Source organism: Somniosus microcephalus, chromosome 4 (genome assembly GCF_052327205.1).
Source record: "Somniosus microcephalus isolate GS21.2 chromosome 4, FLI_Smic_1.0, whole genome shotgun sequence".
Classification (NCBI taxonomy): domain Eukaryota; kingdom Metazoa; phylum Chordata; class Chondrichthyes; order Squaliformes; family Somniosidae; genus Somniosus; species Somniosus microcephalus.
The window spans coordinates 179,580,027-179,601,314 of NC_140990.1; the positions used below are offsets into that span (position 1 = coordinate 179,580,027).

A 21,288-nucleotide genomic window follows, 5' to 3' on the forward strand; every position below is an offset into this window, starting at 1 on the left:
ATTCTATAGATTCTGGAACAGTTCCTGCAGATTGGAGGATAGCAAATGTAACCCCACTATTTAAAAAAGGAGGGAGAGAGAAAACGGGGAACTACAGACCTGTTAGCCTCACATCAGTAGTTGGGAAAATGCTGGAATCTATTATAAAGGATGCAATAACTGGGCACTTAGAAACTAATAGTAAGATTGGGCAGAGTCAACATGGATTTATGAAAGGGAAATCGTGTTTGACAAGCCTATTGGAGTTCTTTGAAGATGTAACTACTGGAGTAGACAAAGGGGAACCGGTAGATGTGGTGTATCTGGATTTTCAGAAGGCCTTCGACAAGGTCCCACACAAGAGGTTGGTGAACAAAAAATGTGAAGTTATCCACTTTGGTAGAAAAAATAGAAAGGCAGAGTATTTCCTAAATGGTGAAAGATTGGGGAATGCAGATGCTCAAAGGGACCTGGGTGTCCTTGTACATGAGTCACTGAAAGTAAATGTGCAGGTGCAGCAAGCTATTAGGAAGGCAAATGGTATGCTGGCCTTCATTACAAGAGGATTTGAGTACAGGAGTAAAGAAGTCTTACTCCAATTATATAGGGCCTTGGTGAGACCACACCTGGAGTACTGTGTACAATTTTGGTCTCCTTATCTAAGGAAGGATATACTTGCCATAGAGGGAGTGCAACGAAGGTTCACGAGATTGATTCCTGGAATGGCGGGACTGTCGTATGAGAAGAGATTGAGTAAACTAAGCCTGTATTCTCTTGAATTCAGAAGAATGAGAGGGGATCTCATTGAAGCATACAAAATTATTACAGGGTTTGATAGGATGGATGCTGGGAGAATGTTTCCCTTGGCTGGGGAGTCTAGAACCAGGGGCCACAGCCTCAAGATAAAGGGTAGGCCATTCAGGACTGAGATGAGAAGAAATTTCTTCACACAGAGGGTGGTGAATCTTTGGAATTCTCTACTCCAGAGGGCTATGGGGGCTCAGTCATTGGGTATATTTAAAACAGAAGTCGATAGGTTTCTGACTAGTAAGGGCATCAAGGGATATGGCGAAAGGACCGGCGAATGGAGTTGTGGTAGAAGATCAGCCATGATCTCATTGAATGGTGGAGCAGGCTCGAAGGGCCAAATGGCCTACTCCTGCTCCTATTTCTTATGTTCAGATCATAATCACTGCTCCTATTTTTTCAGACGTCAGGTGTTAGTAATCATTCTGTTGTTGCCATTTACAGCTCCTCTAGACCCATCTTTTGTTTCTTTACTTGTCCCATTACCACCCCCTTTTGCCGCACACCATCATCCCATTTGTCTTTTAATCTCTCCTGCCTTCCACCCTATCATAGACCTTCCCTTTTGTTCTTTCCTCCCCTCCCCGCTTTCCCTGCCTCTGCACTTGCTTAAAAGCTGTTACATCTCTAACCTTTTCTAGTTCTGACGAAAGGTCACAGACTTGAAATGTTAGCTGTTTCTCTCTCCACAGATGCTGCCTGACCTACTGAGTATTCCCAGCATTTTTTGTTGTTGTTTCAGATTTCTAGAATCTGCAGTATTTTGCTTTTGAATATTATTTGCTCACTGTTACCTGCTATTCTCTTTCCTTTCCTTTGTTTTTTCTCTTTTTTGTTTCTTAATTCAGATTATTCTCCAGTTTCCTCCACTTGCCTCTTTTTCTCTCCTCTCTCTCTGGTTTCTTTACTCATTGTTTTCTGATTGATGTAACTATTGCTACTTTTAATTCATTTTCACTCCTTTGGCCACTTGAGAGTCACCTGATGTTTTGCTGCCATAGAGTTAAAACAAAACAGCCCCGTGCTTCTGCTATGCTCTGTATTGTGCTACATGTTATTACATAGAATTTAGAGCACAGAAACAGGTTAATTCGGTCCAACAGGCCTGTGCTGGCATTTATGCTCCACACGAGCCTCCTCCCACTCTACTTATCTCACCCTATCAACATAACCTTCTCTTCCTTTCTCCTTCATGTGCTTATCTAGCTTCCCCTTAAAGGCATCTCTGCTATTCGCCTCAACCACTCCATGTGGTAACGAATTCCACATTCTAACCACTCTCTGGGTAAAGAAGTTTCTCCTGAATTCCTTATTGGATTTATCACTGACTATCTTGTACTTATGACCCTTAGTTTTGGATTCGCCCACAAACGGAAACATTTACTCTATACATCTACCTTATCAAACCTCTTCATAATTTTAAGACCTCTTTAGGTCACCCCTCAGCCTTCCCTTTTCTAGAGAAAACAGCCCCAGTCTGTTCAGTTTCCTGATAGTTGTACCCTCAGTTCTGGTATCATTCTTGTAAATTTCTTCTGCACTTTCTCCAGTGCCTCTTTTTTGTAATATGGAGACCAGTACTGTGCGCAGTTATAGGAAATCTCAAAATTGTTGGCCAGCATTTCATGATTTTGCTGTTCATGGCAGCCATTTTTAGAGTTGCCACGGCAGTAAGATTCCAGTTAATTCTATGGATGTGATGATTAGGCCACACTTGGAGTACAGGTGGACGTAAAAGGTCCCGGGGCACCATTTCAAAGAGCGGGGGCGTTCTCCCCAGTGTCCTGGCCAATATTTATCGCTCAATCAACATCACCACAACAGATTATCTGGTCAATATCACATTGTTGTTTGTGGGACCTTGCTGTGTGCAAATTGGCTGCCACGTTTCCTACAGTGACTGCACTTCAATAAAGTGCCTAATTGGCCGTAAAGCAGTTTAGGACATGCTGAGGATGTGAAAGGTGCTATTGAAATGCAAATTCTTTCTTTATTTTACTGTGTGCAAGCTGGGCACCCCATTTATTAAAAAGGATATTGCACCCATGGAAATGTGTAACATTTCACTGGGAGGATACCAACGATGTACTAAGACTTGTATTCATTGGAACAGAGAAAGCGAAGAGGAATCTAATTTAAGTGTTCAAATTTATAACAGGGTCTGAGAGAATAAATAGTGTAAGTTTTTTCCTCTCCCCCATTGTTAAGAAATTGGTAACAAAGGGTCATAAAGTTAGGGTCAGTACTACTGGCACAAAGGGGATGATTCGGAGAATGTTTTTTCACACAGTGCTATTCGAATATAGAATACATTATCAACAGAGTTTATAGAAGCTGGGGCAATTACAACAGGAAAGAGAGAATTAGAATAAAGGCAAAAAAAAATTAGGATTAGTGTAGATAGTTTGCGCATGGAGTTAGCTTCAGGACAGGAATGATGGGCCAAATGATTGCCTTCTGTGCAGATATTTCTATGATAATCCTCTAGAAATTGATAATTCTCCAGTTGTCTCCTGGATTCCCTATCTAACACTATTGTTGGAGTACCATCATCACAAGGACTGCAGCAATTCAAGGAGAAAGCCCACCAGCACCTTTTCAGGGCAACTAAGTATGGGTAATATATTCAGCCTCTAGTGTCACCCATATCTTCAGAACAATTAAAAAAATAAAATTGTAGTGCAAAACTGCTCCTGATTCACAAAAGCGCCTCTACCATCTACAAGGCATGTCAGGAGTGTGATGGAATACTCTCCACTTGCTTGGGTGAGTGTAGTTCCAACAACACTGAAGAAGCTCGACTCTCTAGGACAAAGCAGTCTACTTGATCGGCAACCCATCCACTGGCTTAAACATTCACTCCCTTCACCACCGGCGTACCATGGCTGCGGTGTGTACCATCTACAAGATGCACTGCAGCAACTCGCCAAGGCTTCTTCGGCAGCACCTCCCAAACCTGTAACCTGCGCCACTGACAAGGACAAGGGCAGCAGGTGTATGAGTACACTATCACCTCCAAGTTTCCCATCAAGACTTGGACATGTATTGCTGTTACTTCACTGTTGCTGGGTAAAGGTCTGGAAACTCCCAACCCAACAGCACTGTAGGAGCACCTTCACCACATGGACTGTAGCAGTTTAAGAAGGCGGCTCACCAACACCTTCTCAAGGGTAACAAGGGCTGGGCAATAAATGCTGGCCTTGCCAGTTATGCTCATATCACAAGAATGAATCATGAACCTCTGCACCTCTCAGAGACAGCCTTAAAGTGTTACAAAATTCAGGTCTATCATGGATATCTTCTCAGGTTCAGTGGAGTCAATTGCTCCCATAAGCGGTCTGAGGATAAAATTGCCTTCTATCTATTTGTACGATAGCATAACCGGGGGATGTAATATTGGCATTCCCTTTTGATCTGGACTGCACACTTGTGTCTTCACATGGGCATCTCTTCTGGAGGTGGACTGAGCTAACATTTGGTGGGACGAGATTGGATTTGAAGCTTGAAGTTGCTTTATTTCTCGTTGTGAACACACAGAACAACAGTTATGATCAGAATCACTTATTTCCATCAATGCAATTTGTCTTTGCACAATAATGTAAAAAATACTGAACTTGGCGCACTGCCCCACTTCAGCGGTTCTCTTGTTTCATTTGCTTCAACCGCTGCCTTTAGCAAAGCATTCCACGCGGTAAAAACCCCACATCTCTCCTCACTCTTATTGATCATTTGTCACTGACTCCCCAACAAGAGGACATAGTATTTGCCTATTAAAACCATGCAAAAATTTTTAAAGCAACTATTACATCTGATCTTAGCCTTCCCTATTCCAGTGTAAAAAGTCCTAGTACCTCAACTTTCTCTTCCGAACTATAGTTTCCCATCCCTGGTGAATTTATGCTGAATGCCCTCTCTGCCTTTAATGTCCTTTTTATAATGGGCTAACCAGAATAGCACAAAATACTCCAACTGTAGCCTAACTAATGTTTTGAATAAATTCATCCTACTACTATACTCTCTCTCTTTATAAAATCCCAAATTCTGTTGGACATTTTAAAGCTTTATCTACCTTTACTTACACTTAGAGGGAATTATGTATTTGAATCATCATTATCTTTGTTTATCCACATCTTTGTGTTTTTCCATTAAGTGTATAACCCCATTCCTTGTTTTTACTCCCAAAATAATTACCTTACATTATCCACATTAAATTGCATCTTACACCCATCTGCTCATGTGTTCAAGTCTTCTACAATCCTTCTCGCTGTTTGACAAACCACCTATTTTGTATCATCAGATAATTTTGAGATAGTGTTCCTTTTTCCCAAGTCTAAATCATCTATACATATTAAGAACAAAAGTGAACCTAGCACTGACCTCTGGGGTACACCACTTCCAACCCTTCTCCAATCCGAGTAGCACCCATTTACCCTAACTCTGTTTCCCAGCCATCAACCAACCTTCTAGCTATGCTATATGATCTATCCTCTTATACTTTACACCTGACTTTTTCTTAACAATCCTTTTGTGAGATACTTTATTGAAAATCTATATAAACTTCAATTACTGCGCTCCCTTCATTTATCCAGTCACTTCTTCAAAAATCCACAATAAATTTGTCAAATATGATTTATGGTGGTTGTCAGCTGCTGTGAAGGGGCAATGGACGGTGCCAATTAAATGGCAGCCACAACATAACAAATAGGAGACAGAAGGATCAGAGCTAATACTAGTGATGTCATTTGGTTTTACCCCTGACTTTCCATCAGTGATTGAGATTTTCCATGGTCTGTGTGCACTAGGCCGAGTACTGCTGTTGTAGAGATGCCAACCTCACTACAGATGAATGGCCATTTTCTTGTTCTATTGTTTATTATTCTATACTGTAGAGATGTATTTATGTGGCACTGGTGTGGTCTTCATGTGCCAGTTATCGTATTTTCTATATGGAGTCTTTGTAAATATAATCGGTAGTAACAGAAACTGATTTATTTTTCTCTTTTGTTAGATATTTCCTTGAACAATTGCAATCCCACAAAAGCAGAAGCAACCTGCCAGGAATGCATCAATTTAGGACCAGGTTGTGCCTGGTGCAAGGCACTGGTAAGACTCATTGGGTAAAATGGCACAGTTCATGTCTGGTACAGAACCCACATCTGAAAGTGCAATATGCTTTGCAACAATGGAGCAGAATATTTGAGAGTGGGACTGCTTGCATCAGAAATGAGTTAGCCAGTTTTTAAACTTTAGTACAGATTATGTTGGTGATGGAGTAGCTGCTATTTGAAAGTAGAATACTCTGTGATGGAAGGCAGGACAAACTATATAAATATATTATATATAAATACAAGCTGTTTAGTAGGTGAAGTTGGATTATGTGAAAGGCAGAGTGAGAGTTTTTAATAGTTATCTTTGGCTAGTATGCATTTCAAATGACTGACTTTTAAGATTATTATGCAGAATTGAAAATTTCAGTAACCCTAAATTTCAGAAGCACGTAATGAAGGCTCAGACCAGTCCTCAGAAATTAAGCTGAAATGTCAAATAACCTTAGTGCACCAAATCCATAAAGCAGTGAAATTGGCAGTCCATGGAGACCAATTCCCATGGTAGAGTCCTTTATGATGAAAGCTTTGCCTCAATGACAGCAGTTTTTAAGAACTTTTGCCCAACCATAACCAGTTAAGCATGATGGCTGACAATCAAATAACTAATGGGAGGCAGAGACCAGCACATCAGTATGAAATGTTTGTAAGTGACTTCAGCCAAAACTGCCGAGTGAACAATCGTATCTGACCTCTTCCCAAGATCCCTACCATCGTGGATACCGCTGTCCAGCAAATTCAGTTCACTTCACATGACATTAAGCAGTTGAGTGCACTAGACACAGTGAAGGCTATAGGCCTTGATAACACCCTGACTGTAGTGCTGAAGACTTGTGTACCAGTACTCGCTATACCTTTAGCCAAGTCGTTCCAGTGCAGCTATAACCATGGCATCTACCTGACATTGTGAAAAACCACCCAGGTTTGTTGCTGGATCAAACTCCTGTCATTTCTGATTTAACACCGTCATAGGAGCTCCGTCACTGGAAGGATTGCAGCAGTTCAAGAATTCGGCCTACCACCACCAACTCTCACCAACTAGAAATTGACAATAAATGCAGCCGTACCAAATTGCCCAAGTCCCGAGGAAAAAAAATTGAAATATAGCCGTTTTGACCAAATTAACATAGTCCTTGGCCGCAGCATGAAGGTCATCAACATTGTCCTTGGATCGTTGTTCTGATGCACTGTCGATGTTGCCAAAGACCACTACACACATATGCTTCAGTCTGCTTTGTCTGACACATTTGCCCGGATTTTGTGATTGAAAATAGCGATGAGGCTATCGGCGCTCACCGTTATTAAAGAGTTAATCGGACAGCAGTTTCTGGTGACTGCACATGTGCAGTTAAACGCGGAAATCAGGAAGTTGCTGTACGCGTTGCCCTGCTCCTCCAGAAGTTTTGCTATACTGGTATCACGCCGAGCGACTCGGCAGTGAAACAGAGGAACAGCGTGAAGTTGTGATATCCACTAAGCTCGCCAGAAAAAGTTGGGCTTGTCCATTCTAGTTTATGCAAATTTTTAATGGTGTGATAATTCTTAATTACAGCCAAACAACCCTTCTGGCACTGAAAATTAACTTTTACAAATATGGAGTCTCATTCCTTCAGATTTTAATTATTGTTGGAGATTTTAAAAAGTTAGAAAATTTAAATCTTTTAAAAACTTTTTCTGTCTCGTTTATCTCTCTCTTAATCTCGTCTTTCTTTCCTTATTTTGCTTTCTGTACATGATTTGGTATTGAATTAAATATTCTAACTGGCACTTCCTGGTTCAGACTCTGTGGGCTGGATTTTCTCTGCAGAGGCGGGATGGTGGCGGGATGGCTGGTTGCCGGGTTCCAGTCCCGCTCCCGGCTGCAGCCGCTCTGTCTAAGGGATTTTCCCATGATTGGCCTCGTTATGCCCGCCCTGCGGGCTTCCCAGCCAATTAACAGGAAGCGGGTCTGAAGACGTCATTTGATGACATGTCATCAGCCAGTTTCCTTAAAGGGACCGCGGCTAAATTGAGTTTGATAGTTGTGCTGTGAGTGTTCTACAGCACTGAGGTGCTGCAAACACTGACAAACACTGCACAGAGGTGGACGGTTGCACCCAGGCTCTCAAATGACTCCCTCCATATGCTTATGGAGGGAGTCACAGCACGCAGGGAGGTTCTCTTCCCTTCCAAGAGCGGAAGAGACCTCCCCCGGACATCAACGCAGCCTGGTTGCACATTGCACAGGAGGGTAAAAGCAGGGATGTCGTCAGGAGTCCCTGGCTGCAGTGGCGCCAACCTTTCAATGATTTCAGTGGATCACAAAACGTTACTGCAAAGCCACACTCAACCTCACCCTGCTGTGCCACTCATCACATCACCATCCTTCTGACTTCCATACCCTTCTCCTGCACATCCTTACTCACACCAACTTACCTTGCACGTCCACCCATTCCTCCCTGTCTACATTATCACTATCCCATTTCACTAGCCACCCCTCACACTCGCCCTCATCCTAGTGCAATCATACCAACTAACAACACACAAGGGTAGGCACGTGAGAGGTTTAGCCAATGACCATGTGAAGTTTCTGGTAATGTGTTGTCATACAGTGAAATCTATATTTTCAACACTTCACCTTATTGGACAGATCTGAGCGCACCTTGAGAAGTGTCTTACTGAGTTCCAGTGAATGTTGAGACAGAACTTCCTCCCCCCCACAGTGATGAGTGTGCATGGAATGGCTTGGTCAGTAAAGGGATGCTTTACGGCGCTGGTGTGGGGTGGTGCCAACCTGGTGCATCATGTGGCAGCCAGCCTGTACAGTGTTAAGTGAAGCAAATCTGGACATGGTGAGGCCATCGCTGGCCTCCCGGGCAGCAATGTGCACGGGTGATGATGCCCTGTGTCCAGTGCAGCATCAGTTGATTGCGGAGAAGGTTGGTGTGGATGTTGGTGCTGCTGGTGTTGGGGCTGATCATGTTAGGATTCTGAGGACCAAGGTGATATTTTTTCAAGGGCACCGATGCTGATGGAATAGATGGCAGGTGAGGGTGAGATAACAGAAGCGATCTGTCAATGTTGAGATAGGTTGTTCCAAGGAGGTGACAGTGGATAGAGAGATTACTCCAAACACTACAAAAGTGCATAAAGCTCAAAAGTGGGTTCCAAATCATTAATGCTCCAGCTTCTAAGATTGGGAAGTGGACAGCTGTGAAATGGTAGGTTTTAGACCACTTTTGCAGCTTTCACCTATTCACAGCAATCCACAGTCAGTGAGAACTCGACATACTTACCTGACGTGATAGCCGCTCTCCGGGAACCTCGTTGAAAGCCTGGTAAAACGGTAAATACATGGGAAAATGGTTCTTAACAACTTTTTAATAAGCTTTTAACTATCTAAATTGGTTGACCCGCCGCTTGGTGTCGGGTCTGTTCAGGGATGACAGACCTGACACTTAGAAACTGGCAAGGAGGCGGGTTTACAGCGGGATACCGACCCGCTGTCCATCTGTGATTTTGACAGCAGACCCACCTCCAAACCCGCACTTTGAGCACCGGTAAAATTCCGGCCTGTGTGTCTCAGCAAATATTCTTCAATCTGATTGGTTAAGGAGACACACAGTTGCTTGGCCTGTTCACAGATTCCCTGTAGAGGGCGCTGTACTGAAATGGCTTTCTAATCACAGCAAGTTTCAGTGCAAAAGCCCATAGAAAGTCTGGCACTGTTCGTTCGCTGCTGACCACCAAATCCAGGCCATTAAGAAGTTTTAAGATATTTTTTTCTACAATCAAGATACTTTGATTCGTCTGAATCTGAGGAAATAAAGGCAAAACGTGAAGAAGGACCTTTAGCTTCTCATTCTCAGCACATTTCATTTGGTGAGAATTTAGCAGCCAAGTAACTATCCATGCAACCATATTGCAGACCACGAGTCAATTCTGGACCTAATGAAACTTCATATCATTTCGGTTCCTAGGATTCTCCCTTCCACCACCTTGATGATCCATCACTAGTTCAATACGTGGAGGTTTCAGTCATTTTTCTTCAATCCAACCAGCACAGGTTAATTTTCCAGGCACAATTCCCACTGAGGCAGCCCTTCACCAATTACTTATGGATTCCTTTGTGCTGTTCCCTGCATGGGGAAATTTTGCAAGTCCACCTGGAAGGAAAAGATCTCTTGAGAAGGAATCCAGAAATTGGATAATTATTCTTCCTACAGTGTGAAGTTGGACTGTTTGTGTTGGTGCAGTGTGAGGTCATTAGTTTGATGTAAAAAGAAAAATCAAAAGCAGTACACATTTTTTGAATGAAAAGCACTTACGAGCAGGCAGACGTGTCTAGTCTTATCAAATTGAGCATAATACTTCTCTATTGTCCTGTTTTAATTGGGATGTCACTACCACTGAAAAAAGTTGCAGGAGCATACAAGCTGGTAAAATCAGCTGATCCTACAGAAAACTGCACTTTTGCTCCAAGCATGGAGCCTAATTGCACCCTTTAAAAATAGACAATGTTGAGAGCTGTGTTAGAAAGCTGATTGGCTTGGCCTTCCAGCTCATCCTTCAATTATCCATTTGATAAGACAGTATATGTGCACACGTGTACCTCATCACACTCTTGTGTGCACACGCACATATGCTGGCATATCCTCATATGCTGTCAGAAAATGTTGCTTAATTTTATTATTGATCTTTCCTGCACTATATCATTTTATTTCCTGTACAGAATTTCACCAAGGCTGGAGAACCAAATTCCGCACGCTGTGATTCTGTGAAGATCCTCACGAATAGAGGTTGCGAAGTGGTAGACATAATCAACCCAGAAAATGTGGAAAATGTGAAAGTGGACAGGCCTCTAGGGGTTTCTGGAGATACTGTGATACAGATAAAACCGCAGAAAGTTCAACTTGTTCTTCGACGAGGTAAATACCCAAGATACTTGGTGCATCAAAGTCTTTATAGATATAAACAAGTTTCAAATGTTTATATACGTTATATTTTAATATATATAGCCCAAGGGCGCTGCACACTCCAAGTAAATGTAAGAAAACTTGAAATATCAAAAGGTCAATGTGGAGGGCAAGGGCTGGTTCTCAGTCCCTTGCTTTTTTGTACTGTTCATAAACAATATCTTTATACGAGAAAATCTGATAACACTATGCTACGTTGCTGAGGAAGCAGAATAAGGAAAATAGATAAAGTTAAACTTTGGAGCATCTGAATGGATGGGGAAAGGAAAGACTAATGAAATTTAATAGATACATTCAATTATGTAGACATTTTCATGTTTTTTGTACAAACTTGCACTACTTCCCGCTTTTCCGCATTGGATCCTTTTTGCTATTTCGCATCGCACTTAATTTGTCTAGATCCCATTGAATGTCATCAGTGTCTGCTTCAAACCACTCAGCTGGGTGTTAACAGGAAATTAAGTTTACTCATTATCAGCAAATACATTAACTGATGTCTAATTAGATCAACCTCTATTAATGTGCATACCTGTGGTGAGTCTGATTAAGGCACCCGCCTATCATTCTGAATACACATACTCACCTTTGATCGGAATACCTTTCCTGGCATTATGCACACACACTCCACTCAGGCCAGTAGACTTGGTTTAGTAAGTAGATGGAGGGAAGTGCGAGAGACTAGCTCATCTCCTATAGCTCCTGATAGACTGGAACACAGTTGGGATGGCTCTTCGCTATAACAGAACTGTGTTTAATCTGGCTCAGCAAACTCCTCATGGAAAGTGGTTAAAGCAGCCATGCCAAAATCAATTCGAGGCTAATTGGGAGGAATGTTTTTGGAGATAAGCAGTTGATTATTAATACACAGCTGGCTGGTCCTTGGGGAGGGGCCAGATTAGCAAGATGAAAAAAACAAATGACGCACACTCTACTTTTTTTGGCACCTGGGAGTATGACATTAAAATGTAATAGATGCAAGACTGTTAAATAAATCTGGAATAAAAAGCTAGTATCAGTAATGGTGACCATGAAACTATCAGATTGTCATAAAAACTGGTTCACTATTGTCCTTTAGGGAAGGAAATCTGCCATCCTTACTCGGTCTGGCCTATATGTGACTCCAGACCCACAGCAATGTGGTTGACTCGTAACCGCCCTCTGAAATGGCCTAGCAAGCCACTTAGTAAAGAAGGCGGCTCACCATCATCTTCTCGAGGGCAATTAGGGATGGGAAATAAATGCTGGCCTTGCCGGCGACGTCCACATCCCATGAAGGAATAAAAAAAACTTTATACATGAAGCAGAGAGAAAAAGTCAGAATGGATTTGGTAATCTGCAGCTTTTTGTTGCTGATTCCTTCATAAATACAATGTCTTGTGTTTTAGGCAGCCCACAGAAGATGGAGGTGAAATTTAAGCGTGCTGAGGGTTATCCTGTTGACCTGTACTACCTCATGGATCTGTCCTACTCCATGAAAGACGATCTGGTTAAAGTGAAGAAACTGGGAGGACAGCTTCTTGAAGCACTGAAGAGTGTAACAAAATCTATCCAAATTGGTGAGCCCACCCGTTTCCATTTTGCTTGTTGTGGATTAATAAGACCAGTAACTTTTAGGGTCACATAACATTTTACAATCTGGGTATCGTTTCTCATAGGCGGGAAGTGGCCAGTCCAATTCCTGCTACAATAAAATGTTGTGTTTTACTGTCTTGGGATACAGTTTAATGCCATAAGTTTTTACAACAGATGGAGCTGGACGCTAGCTACTATTTTAAGAGGGGAGAGAAGGTCCATTAAGACCTTTAAAAGTCATTAAGGTCAGTTTTTTTGGGCAGTTTGAAAACCTGTGCATTCCCCAGGTTTTATTTTTAGTGTAAAGAACAGGAGATAATCAACGGTGGAAAAATGGACCCAAAATCCTCTCGGAACTTTCAATATTGCTTAAAACTCAGGAAAACAACCAAGGGACCTAACGGTAAGTTAAGTGACAACCTACCATCATTTAAACAAGCACAATCTTTCCACCATCTACAAGGCACATGTGATGGAATAATCTTGACTTTCCTGGATGAGTGCAGCTCCAACAACACTCAAGAAGCTCGACACCATCCAGGACAAAGCAGCCCGCTTGATTGGCACCCCATCCACCACCTTAAACATTCACTCCCTCCACCACCAGCGTACCGTGGCTGCAGTGTGTACCATCTACAAGATGCACTGCAGCAACTCGCCAAGGCTTCTTCGGCAGCACCTCCCAAACCCGCGACCTCTTCCACCTAGAAGAACAAGGGCAGCAGACGCATGGGAACACCACCACCTCCAAGTTCCCCTCCAAGTCACACACCATCCTGACTTAGAAGTATATCGCTGTTCCTTCACTGTCGCTGGGTCAAAATCCTGGAACTCCCTCCCTAACAGCACTGTGGGAGTCCCCTCACTACACGGACTGCAGCGGTTCAAGGCAGCGGCTCACCACCACCTTTGAGGGCAATTAGGGATGGGCAAAAATGCTGGCCTTGCCAGCGACGTCCACATCCCATAAAGGAAAAAAAAATTATGATCAGATCCTCACTTGAAGAGCCCATGCTTATTGTTGTTATTCCACTCACTTCATTACCATTATATGATGGATGGATTCTAAGAATTTACAGAGTATGCACAGGGGAACAGTTGCTGCCCTGCTTTTAGTAAACATTGACTTGCTTTGTGACCCGAGTTGAACCTTTGATGATCTTTGTCTTCAAGGGACCTTCAATATGGCAGCTGTAGTGCATTGCCATTCTTCTTCCATACCCAATGCTTGTTGCAATATAAAAGATGTAGGCCTAGAAATTCGGTGCCCTTAACACCGATTTTGCGGCGCTAGAGGGCCTAGCGCTGCAATTGGCGCCGGTTCCTAAATTGCCTGGGGCCCTTCTGCGGCGGTAGACCGGTAGCGCTGCGCCGGCACCGATGACGTCATCGGTGTGCGCAGCGTCCCGGTTGCCGTGGTAACCCGGCCCCAAGCCGAAATTCAGTTGCAGCCGCCTCGCCAGTGGCAGCCGCAACTAAGACTCCGGCAAACGAGTGTTGCCGGAGTCTGCGCCGGCGCTTTAAGGAGGCGCGGCGGCCGGCCGCTTTCCCGCCGGCCCGCAGCTCCCTCCCCGGACTTCTCCCCTCCCCCCCCCCCCCCCCGGAACAGATGCAAGCCCGGCACTTGTCCGAGGTGCCGGGCTCATTTTTGAAGAGATTTGCGCGGGCCGCGGCCGGGTGCAGGCAGCTCCTCCTTAACGGAAGGAGGAGGCCTGCACTTCCCGAGCCTGCCGCACCGCAGCGGGCGCCGGAATAGCGCCGCAATGCGGCGCGTTGCGCCAGTTTTCAGGCGCTAAAACCCTTCAGTCGCGCCGGCAGCCGTTTGGGCGCGGCGCTACTGAATTTTTGGCGCGCGCAAAGGGACTTAGCGCCGGCGCTAACTTCCGGCGCTAAAGCCCTGGCGCAGCGCAAACTCAATTTCTAGGCCGTAGTCCTCACAGCAGCACCTAAAATATGAGAAGGGTCCCCTTAAAATATCTAAATTCAACAGCCTTTGTTTCTTTTTGCTCCTGAAAATTGGTTCCATGGATGAACATATCTGACATCTGTGCCATTAGTGTGGCACTTGTAGCAAACAATGAGTGTGCGCACATCACACATGCAATGGACATTTATGGACCCAATTTTTTGGTAAGAAAACAATGGGAAGTTTGAGTTTTTTCCCCTCATTCAAGAGGAACATCGGTTTTTAGCAATTCACCACCCAAAAAATGTGAATAAGAATGATGAAGGGAAAACTGCACCCAATGGTGCAGTGGGTATGTATGGTACTGAGCCAGGTTTAAATTGGAAAGCTATCGGATTCAATCCCTGGTTTGCTGAGTTTCTTAATCATAGCAATAGGCATACTACAACTAATAAATCCAGTAAGGAATTCAGGAGAAACCTCTTTACCCAGAGAGTGGTGAGAATGTGGAACTTGCTACCACAGGGAGTAATTGAGGCGAATAGCATTTATTCATTTAAGGGGAAGCTAGATAAGGGAGAAAGAAATAGAAGGATATGTTGATGGTGTTCGATGAAGTAGGGTGGGAGGAGGCATAGACCAGTTGGGCCGAATGGCCTGTTTCTGTGCTGTAACATTTTATGTAATTCTATGCAACTGGTCTCGGCATCCCCGGACTAAAGAGGGAAAGTCCAGGGTTACTGCTCCTGGTCACTTGTACTTGATGCCCTCATGGTTGAGTAGCCTACCAAAAGAAAGAAAAGACTTGCATTTCTGTAGCAACTTTCACGACCTCAGGACGTCCCAACGTGCTTTACATCCAATTAAGTACGCTTGAAGTGTAGGCACTGTTGTAATGTAGGAAACATGGCAGCCAATTTGCGCACAGCAAGCTCCCACAAACATCAATGAGATAATGACCAGATAATCTGTTTTTAGTGATTATTGGCCAGGACACTGGGGAGAACTCCCCTACTCTTCTTCGAAATAGTGCCCTGGGATCTTTTACCTCCACCTGAGAGAGCAGACGGGGCCTCGGTTTAACGGCTCATCCGAAAGACGGCACCAAAACTCACTATCCAGGCTCAATTATGAATAATAGCCACAATAAATCACTCAAATAATGACTATTTTGCCTGCAGGATTTGGCTCCTTTGTGGACAAGACCGTACTACCATTTGTTAATACAAATAAAGAGAAGATGAAAAATCCATGTCCTGATAAAAATGAGGCCTGTCAACCTCCATTTGATTTTAGGCATGTCCTCAAGCTAACAAATGATGCAAACATATTCACTGCGGAAGTCGGGAAGCAGGCTATTTCCGGAAACCTGGATCCTCCAGAGGCTGGTCTGGACGCCATGATGCAGGCAGCAGTGTGTGGGGTGAGGCTGTTACTTGGAGGGCTTATTTTAAAGATAAGCCTAACTTACAGTTATCACATTGTGGTCTATGTAGTGCCGAGTACCAAGACTTGCACATTTAACAATCTCCCCAGTCAGTTTTCCCGGGACCCTTGCACTTAGCACAATATTGCTAACACGGCCAACTAACACAGTGGACCAATCCCTCACTACTGCTTGGCACAGTTCCAACAATCTACTTCCTTCACCTACTTGCATCTTCCTTTGTATCCTGGGCTTTAAAAACAAGCTGAGAAAAAATTAACTACACATTTAAATCAACTTTTAATAGTAATCAAGCTCTTTGGTTTACTGTTTCCACGCAAGCATGCACATAATTACCAACCAACAACTTGCATTTATATAGTGCACTTTGACAAGTGTTTGGACAAGTCCCTCTTCCAAAGAACCCCCAAGACCCCTCTGCCAGCTTGAGAATGCTTGGTGCCAGGGCTTAACAGGTGACCTCTGTATCCAGAGTTCAATTGGGGAAAATGGAAGATGCTGCATTTCCCACATTTAAATTTAATTTACAGGCACCCACGTGGGCGGATACATTTTCGGCCACTGTGTGCACCCAATGGAAAATAGGGAAGGGTGTTGGGGCAAGGTGGAACACGTCGATGAGACTGTTTTCACCCTGCCTGCTCTAGATCTGCTGAAACACTGGCATGGGCAGAAGGAAGATCTCCCTCCCTTTGCCTGGCCAGCTGTCTCTGATTTAGCCTATTATTCTGAGCTAAAAGTTGTAGAATCATTGGTTACAGCACGGAATGCAGCCATTCGGCCCGTCGAGCCCATGCCGGCTCTCTGCAAGAGCACTTCAGCTGTTCCCACTCCCCCGCCCTTTCCCCGTAGCCCTGCAAATTTCTTTCCTTCAGATACTTATCCAACTCCCTTTTGAAAACCGTGATTGAATCTGCCTCCACCACCCTTTCAGGCAGTGCATTCCAGATCTTAACCACTCGCTGCGTAAAAAAGTTTTTTTTTTGCGTCGCCTTTGGTTCTTTGCCAATCATATTAAATCTGTGTCCTTTGGTTCTCGATCCTTCTGGCAATGGGAACAGTTTTTCTCTATCTACTCTGACCAGACCCCTCATGATTTTGAAAACCTCTATCAAATCTCCCCTCAATCTTCTCTGTTCCAAAGAGAACAACCCCAGCTTCTCCAGTCTATCAACGTAATTGAAGTCCCTCATCCCTGGAACCATTCTTGTAAATCTTTTCTGCACCCTCTCTAAGGCCTTCACATCCTTCCTAAAGTGTTGTGCCCAGAATTGGACACAGTACTCCAGTTGGAGCCGAATCAATGTTTTATGCAGGTTCATCATAATTTCCACACTTTTGTACTCTATACCTCTATTCATGAAGCCCAGGATCCCGTAAGCCTTGTTAACTGCTTTCTCAACCTGCCCTGCCTCCTTCAACGATTTGTGCCTCTGTTCGTGCACACCCTTCAGGATTGTACCATTTAGTTTATATGTCCACTCCTCATTCATTCTACCAAAATATATCACTTCACACTTTTCTGCGTTAAATTTCATCTGCCACATGTCTGCCCATTTCATCAGCCTGTCTATGTCTTCCTGAAGTCTATCACTATCCTCCTCACTGCTCACTATACTTCCAAGTTTTATGTCATCTGCAAATTTTGAAATTATGCCCTGTACACCCAAGTCTAAGTCATTAATATATATCAAGAAAAGTACTGGTCCTGGAACCAACCCCTGGGGAACACCACTGTATATCTTCCTCCAGTCCGAAAAACAACCATTCACCACAACTCTCTGTTTCCTATCACTTAGCCAATTCCGTATCCATGCTGCCACTGTCCCTTTTATTCCATGGGCTTCACTTTGCTGGCACTTTGTCGTACACCTTTTGGAAATCCATGTACACTACGTCAACCGCATTGCCCTCATCAACCCTCTCTGTTACCTCATCAAAGAATTCAATCAAGTTAGTTAAACATGATTTGCTTTTAACAAATCCGTGCTGGCTTTCCTTAATTAATGCACACTTGTCCAAGTGACTGTTAATTTTGTCCCTGATTATTGTTTCTAAAAGCTTCCCCACTACTGAAGTTAAACTGACTGGCCTGTAGTTGCTGGGTTTATCTTTACACCCTTTTTTGAACAATGGTGTAACATTTGCAATCCTCCAGTCCTCTGGCACCACCTCCGTATCTAAGGAGGATTGGAAGATTATGGCCAGTACCTCCACAATCTCCTCCCTCAATTCCCTCAGCATCCTAGGATGCAGCCCATTTGCTCCTGGTGACTTATCTACTTTAAATACAGCCAGCCTTTCTAGTACCTCATCTTTATCAATTTTTATCCTATCAAGTATCTCCACTACCTCCTCCTTTACTATGTCTATGGCAGCATCCTCTTCTTTGTACAATTGGTAAAATTTAAAACTTTACCTGAAATATTGATTCTGCAAATTGTTTTCAAATAATTTAGTAAAGCTGAAAGAAACTGAAAAATGTTACCACAAAAATCTTTGAACAAAAGCAACAGTGTTGTATATTCCACGTGCATCAGCCTAAAAATCGCAATATTGTTTCTCACAGGAGGCGATTGGGTGGCGCAATGTCACGCGTCTTCTTGTATACACTTCAGATGATGGATTCCATGCTGCTGGAGATGGGAAACTTGGAGCAATTTTGACCCCCAACGATGGCAAATGCCATCTTAATGCAGAAGGCTTTTATGAAAATAACACTAAATATGTGAGTGTAACCTTCTTGTTTGTATGAGCATAACCGTCCTACTCTCCAGGGATGTGTGACCTAAATATTCCGCTCCAGAAAGAATCCCACCAGATTGATGGAGGAGCAGGCATTGTGTCCACCTCTCTCTCTTTGCTTTGTCCCAAGTGGATCTTTTGAGGGGAGGGCTCATCAAACTGCTGCTGACTGGCTTCTGGCTGCATTTCCGCTGTCGCTGGTTTGCCCACCTCAGCTGTGGGGGCGGGGGTGGGAGAATGGGACAAGAGGAGAAAAGTGGCTGTGGCAACAGTTGCACGATAGCATAGTCACTGGTTCCTGTTAAAGAACAGTATATGTTTCAAAATTCCTGCTTTGCTGGGTACAGCTTGCTCTCGACAATGGCCTTGAATTTTCTGTTGGAGGCTTCCCATGGGGAAATACCTCTGATCTGCAAATAAAATGCCCGCGTACCTGGTGGTCCGGAGACTCCCGGTCCTGGGTCTCTCCAGGTACAAGCCCACGTATCACGGGCACACGCGGTTCGCAAGTGGCCCTGGGATCACGTGGGCTGGCCCAACTAATCAAAGAAGGGGATCCCCATTCATGCTTATGGGGATTCCCTATGTACAGAATGAATGGGAATACCCCAAAAATTACATCTACACATCAAATAATTTTTTTTAAATTACATATTTAAAATGAATTAAAATGGCATTTATTAAATATTTAAAACAAAATTTATTTTTTGAAAAATAAATTAATGTTTTAAAGGGGCTAAAAATAAACGCCAGTTCTGACGAATGGTTATCAACCTGAAACGTTAACTCTGTTTCTCTCTTCACAGATGCTGCCTGACCTGCTGAGTTTCTCCAGCATTTTCTGTTTTTATTTCAGATTTCCAACATCTGCAGTATTTTCTTTTTGTAAAAATAAACTTACCTTATTGGACAGGGTTTTTAATGTATACAGACGTAAGAGTTTCACGGGCATTCGCTGGGCAAATAGCCCATCTCTCCGCCCGCGGACGCCCTTTTCCCAGGGATGCGGATCATGTGTCATTAAAATTCTTGATGGATTGCAAGTTCCCAGTTTTTGCGCGTGCGCTTCACGTGCCTAAACCCGGAACTTGCGCGGCCATTACGGGCGCGTATGCACCTCGTACGCACCCGTAATGGCTGCAAATTACGGCCCATTGTGGCCCTTTCAATTTTTAACCATCCCGTCCAACTGCCCTAGCCATGCTGGATACCTGCAATTGCATTCCTGACACCCAGTGTTGCTAAGGGTTTCATGTCATTCAACATATTTGCTGTTATCTTCCAATCATTACCGAGCATGCAAATATGGGTCAGTGGAGAATATGACCACCATCACTTCTGGTGGAAAATCTCCACAGCCCAATTTCCATTCTCGACCACCATGCATGGAAAATCCAGCCCTGTAAATATAAACCTTCCTACTTGCTGTGAGCCACACAAACCCAATGTTAGACCAGTATTGCCGCAGTGGTTTATTTGGAATGGTAAATCCTCGATTATTCACTGTAATGGAGGGAACACGCTAGTGAATAATGGAAATTTATGGACAATTGGAAGCTCCTAAGTACTGCACACTACTGAATGTTTTGCCTCTCTCCACCGGTCTGTTTCAGTCTTCTCCAGCAGCATTTTCCTCCAACACTATTGGCAAAATAAACTAGGACTGCAACAGCTGATCTGCTGGCTCACGGTTCCCTCATATACCTGCCCGTGACTCGTGCAGCTGCACCAGCTACAGACATGAGAAAGCCGGGCAAGAACCACTCAACGCCAATCACCGGCCTCGAGTGAGAGAGAAAACGCGGTGCAGTATGTGCTTATCTCCTGTGATCACAGCAAAAGCCTTTCTACTTCTGATCCCAACAGAACTGCAACTTTAAAATCAACACAAAACATACTCTTGTGTCAGTGAGGAGCACATTTTAAACAGGCTGTTCATTGATTTTAAAGGCAACACCACCATGAAGAAATGGAGACTGCTGACAGGATCACTGGCATTGAGCATTTATTGCCTGTATTTCTCACCTCTGTCCATGGGGATGGGGGTGGGTGGGGTTTCTTGACAGCATATTTGTCTGGCTTTTTTGGGTTTAAGGGTGGACAGCTGGAATGATGGATAGTGCAGTGATGAGCTGGTCTTCCATTATGCAAGTCAGTGGGTTAAATTTTCAACTTGAAATCAGTGGCAATGAAAATCTGATGGTTTAGATAACGGGTGGTTGATCATCAATGGCGGTTTTATGCCTGAACTGCAAGTTGAAAATCTACTAAAATATCTCCTGTGTAACAGTGAAATGTTTCATGATTTTACACAGATAATTATCTCAATCTTGCTCGGGTGCGTGTTGCAGCAATTATTTTTTTAAATCCTGATGTGATGAAACATTTTGTCTTCTTTCTGATGTCTCTTTACCAGGACTATCCCTCCGTTGCTGAGTTGGCTTCTAAGTTGGCTGAAAATAATATTCAACCCATTTTTGCAGTCACAAGTAAAATAATGCCCGTATACCAGGTAATCATTTATGGTTAATGTTAAAAGCCTGATCATGCTTAATTTAACCTGCCTTGAATTGTTCTAAGTCACCATTTTGATCAACAGTTTGCGATATCAAGAACTGAACAGGACGTAGAAAAGTATCTCCAACTATTTAATTTTCATTGTTTCCAAGCATAATATAGTTATCAAAGCAATCATCAAAAAACATGGTATGTTAAAAGGAGGTTTTCTAGCCATAACTGCTCTTAGTTTACATAGCATAATATAATTTTCTA

The 21,288-nt window shown here is 43.5% G+C and overlaps 1 protein-coding gene across 1 annotated transcript in view; it reads left to right on the forward strand.

Annotated features, from left to right (window-relative positions):
• itgb2 (integrin, beta 2) overlaps nucleotides 1-21,288 on the forward strand; it is a 100,172-nt gene that overhangs the window by 52,831 nt on the left and 26,053 nt on the right. Inside the window, exons 3-8 of the mRNA XM_085985541.1 lie at nucleotides 5,795-5,889; nucleotides 10,603-10,798; nucleotides 12,232-12,402; nucleotides 15,506-15,747; nucleotides 18,341-18,499; nucleotides 20,933-21,028. Of these exons, the coding sequence (XP_085841667.1) occupies nucleotides 5,795-5,889; nucleotides 10,603-10,798; nucleotides 12,232-12,402; nucleotides 15,506-15,747; nucleotides 18,341-18,499; nucleotides 20,933-21,028 (959 nt within the window). The remainder of the gene's footprint in view (nucleotides 1-5,794; nucleotides 5,890-10,602; nucleotides 10,799-12,231; nucleotides 12,403-15,505; nucleotides 15,748-18,340; nucleotides 18,500-20,932; nucleotides 21,029-21,288) is intronic.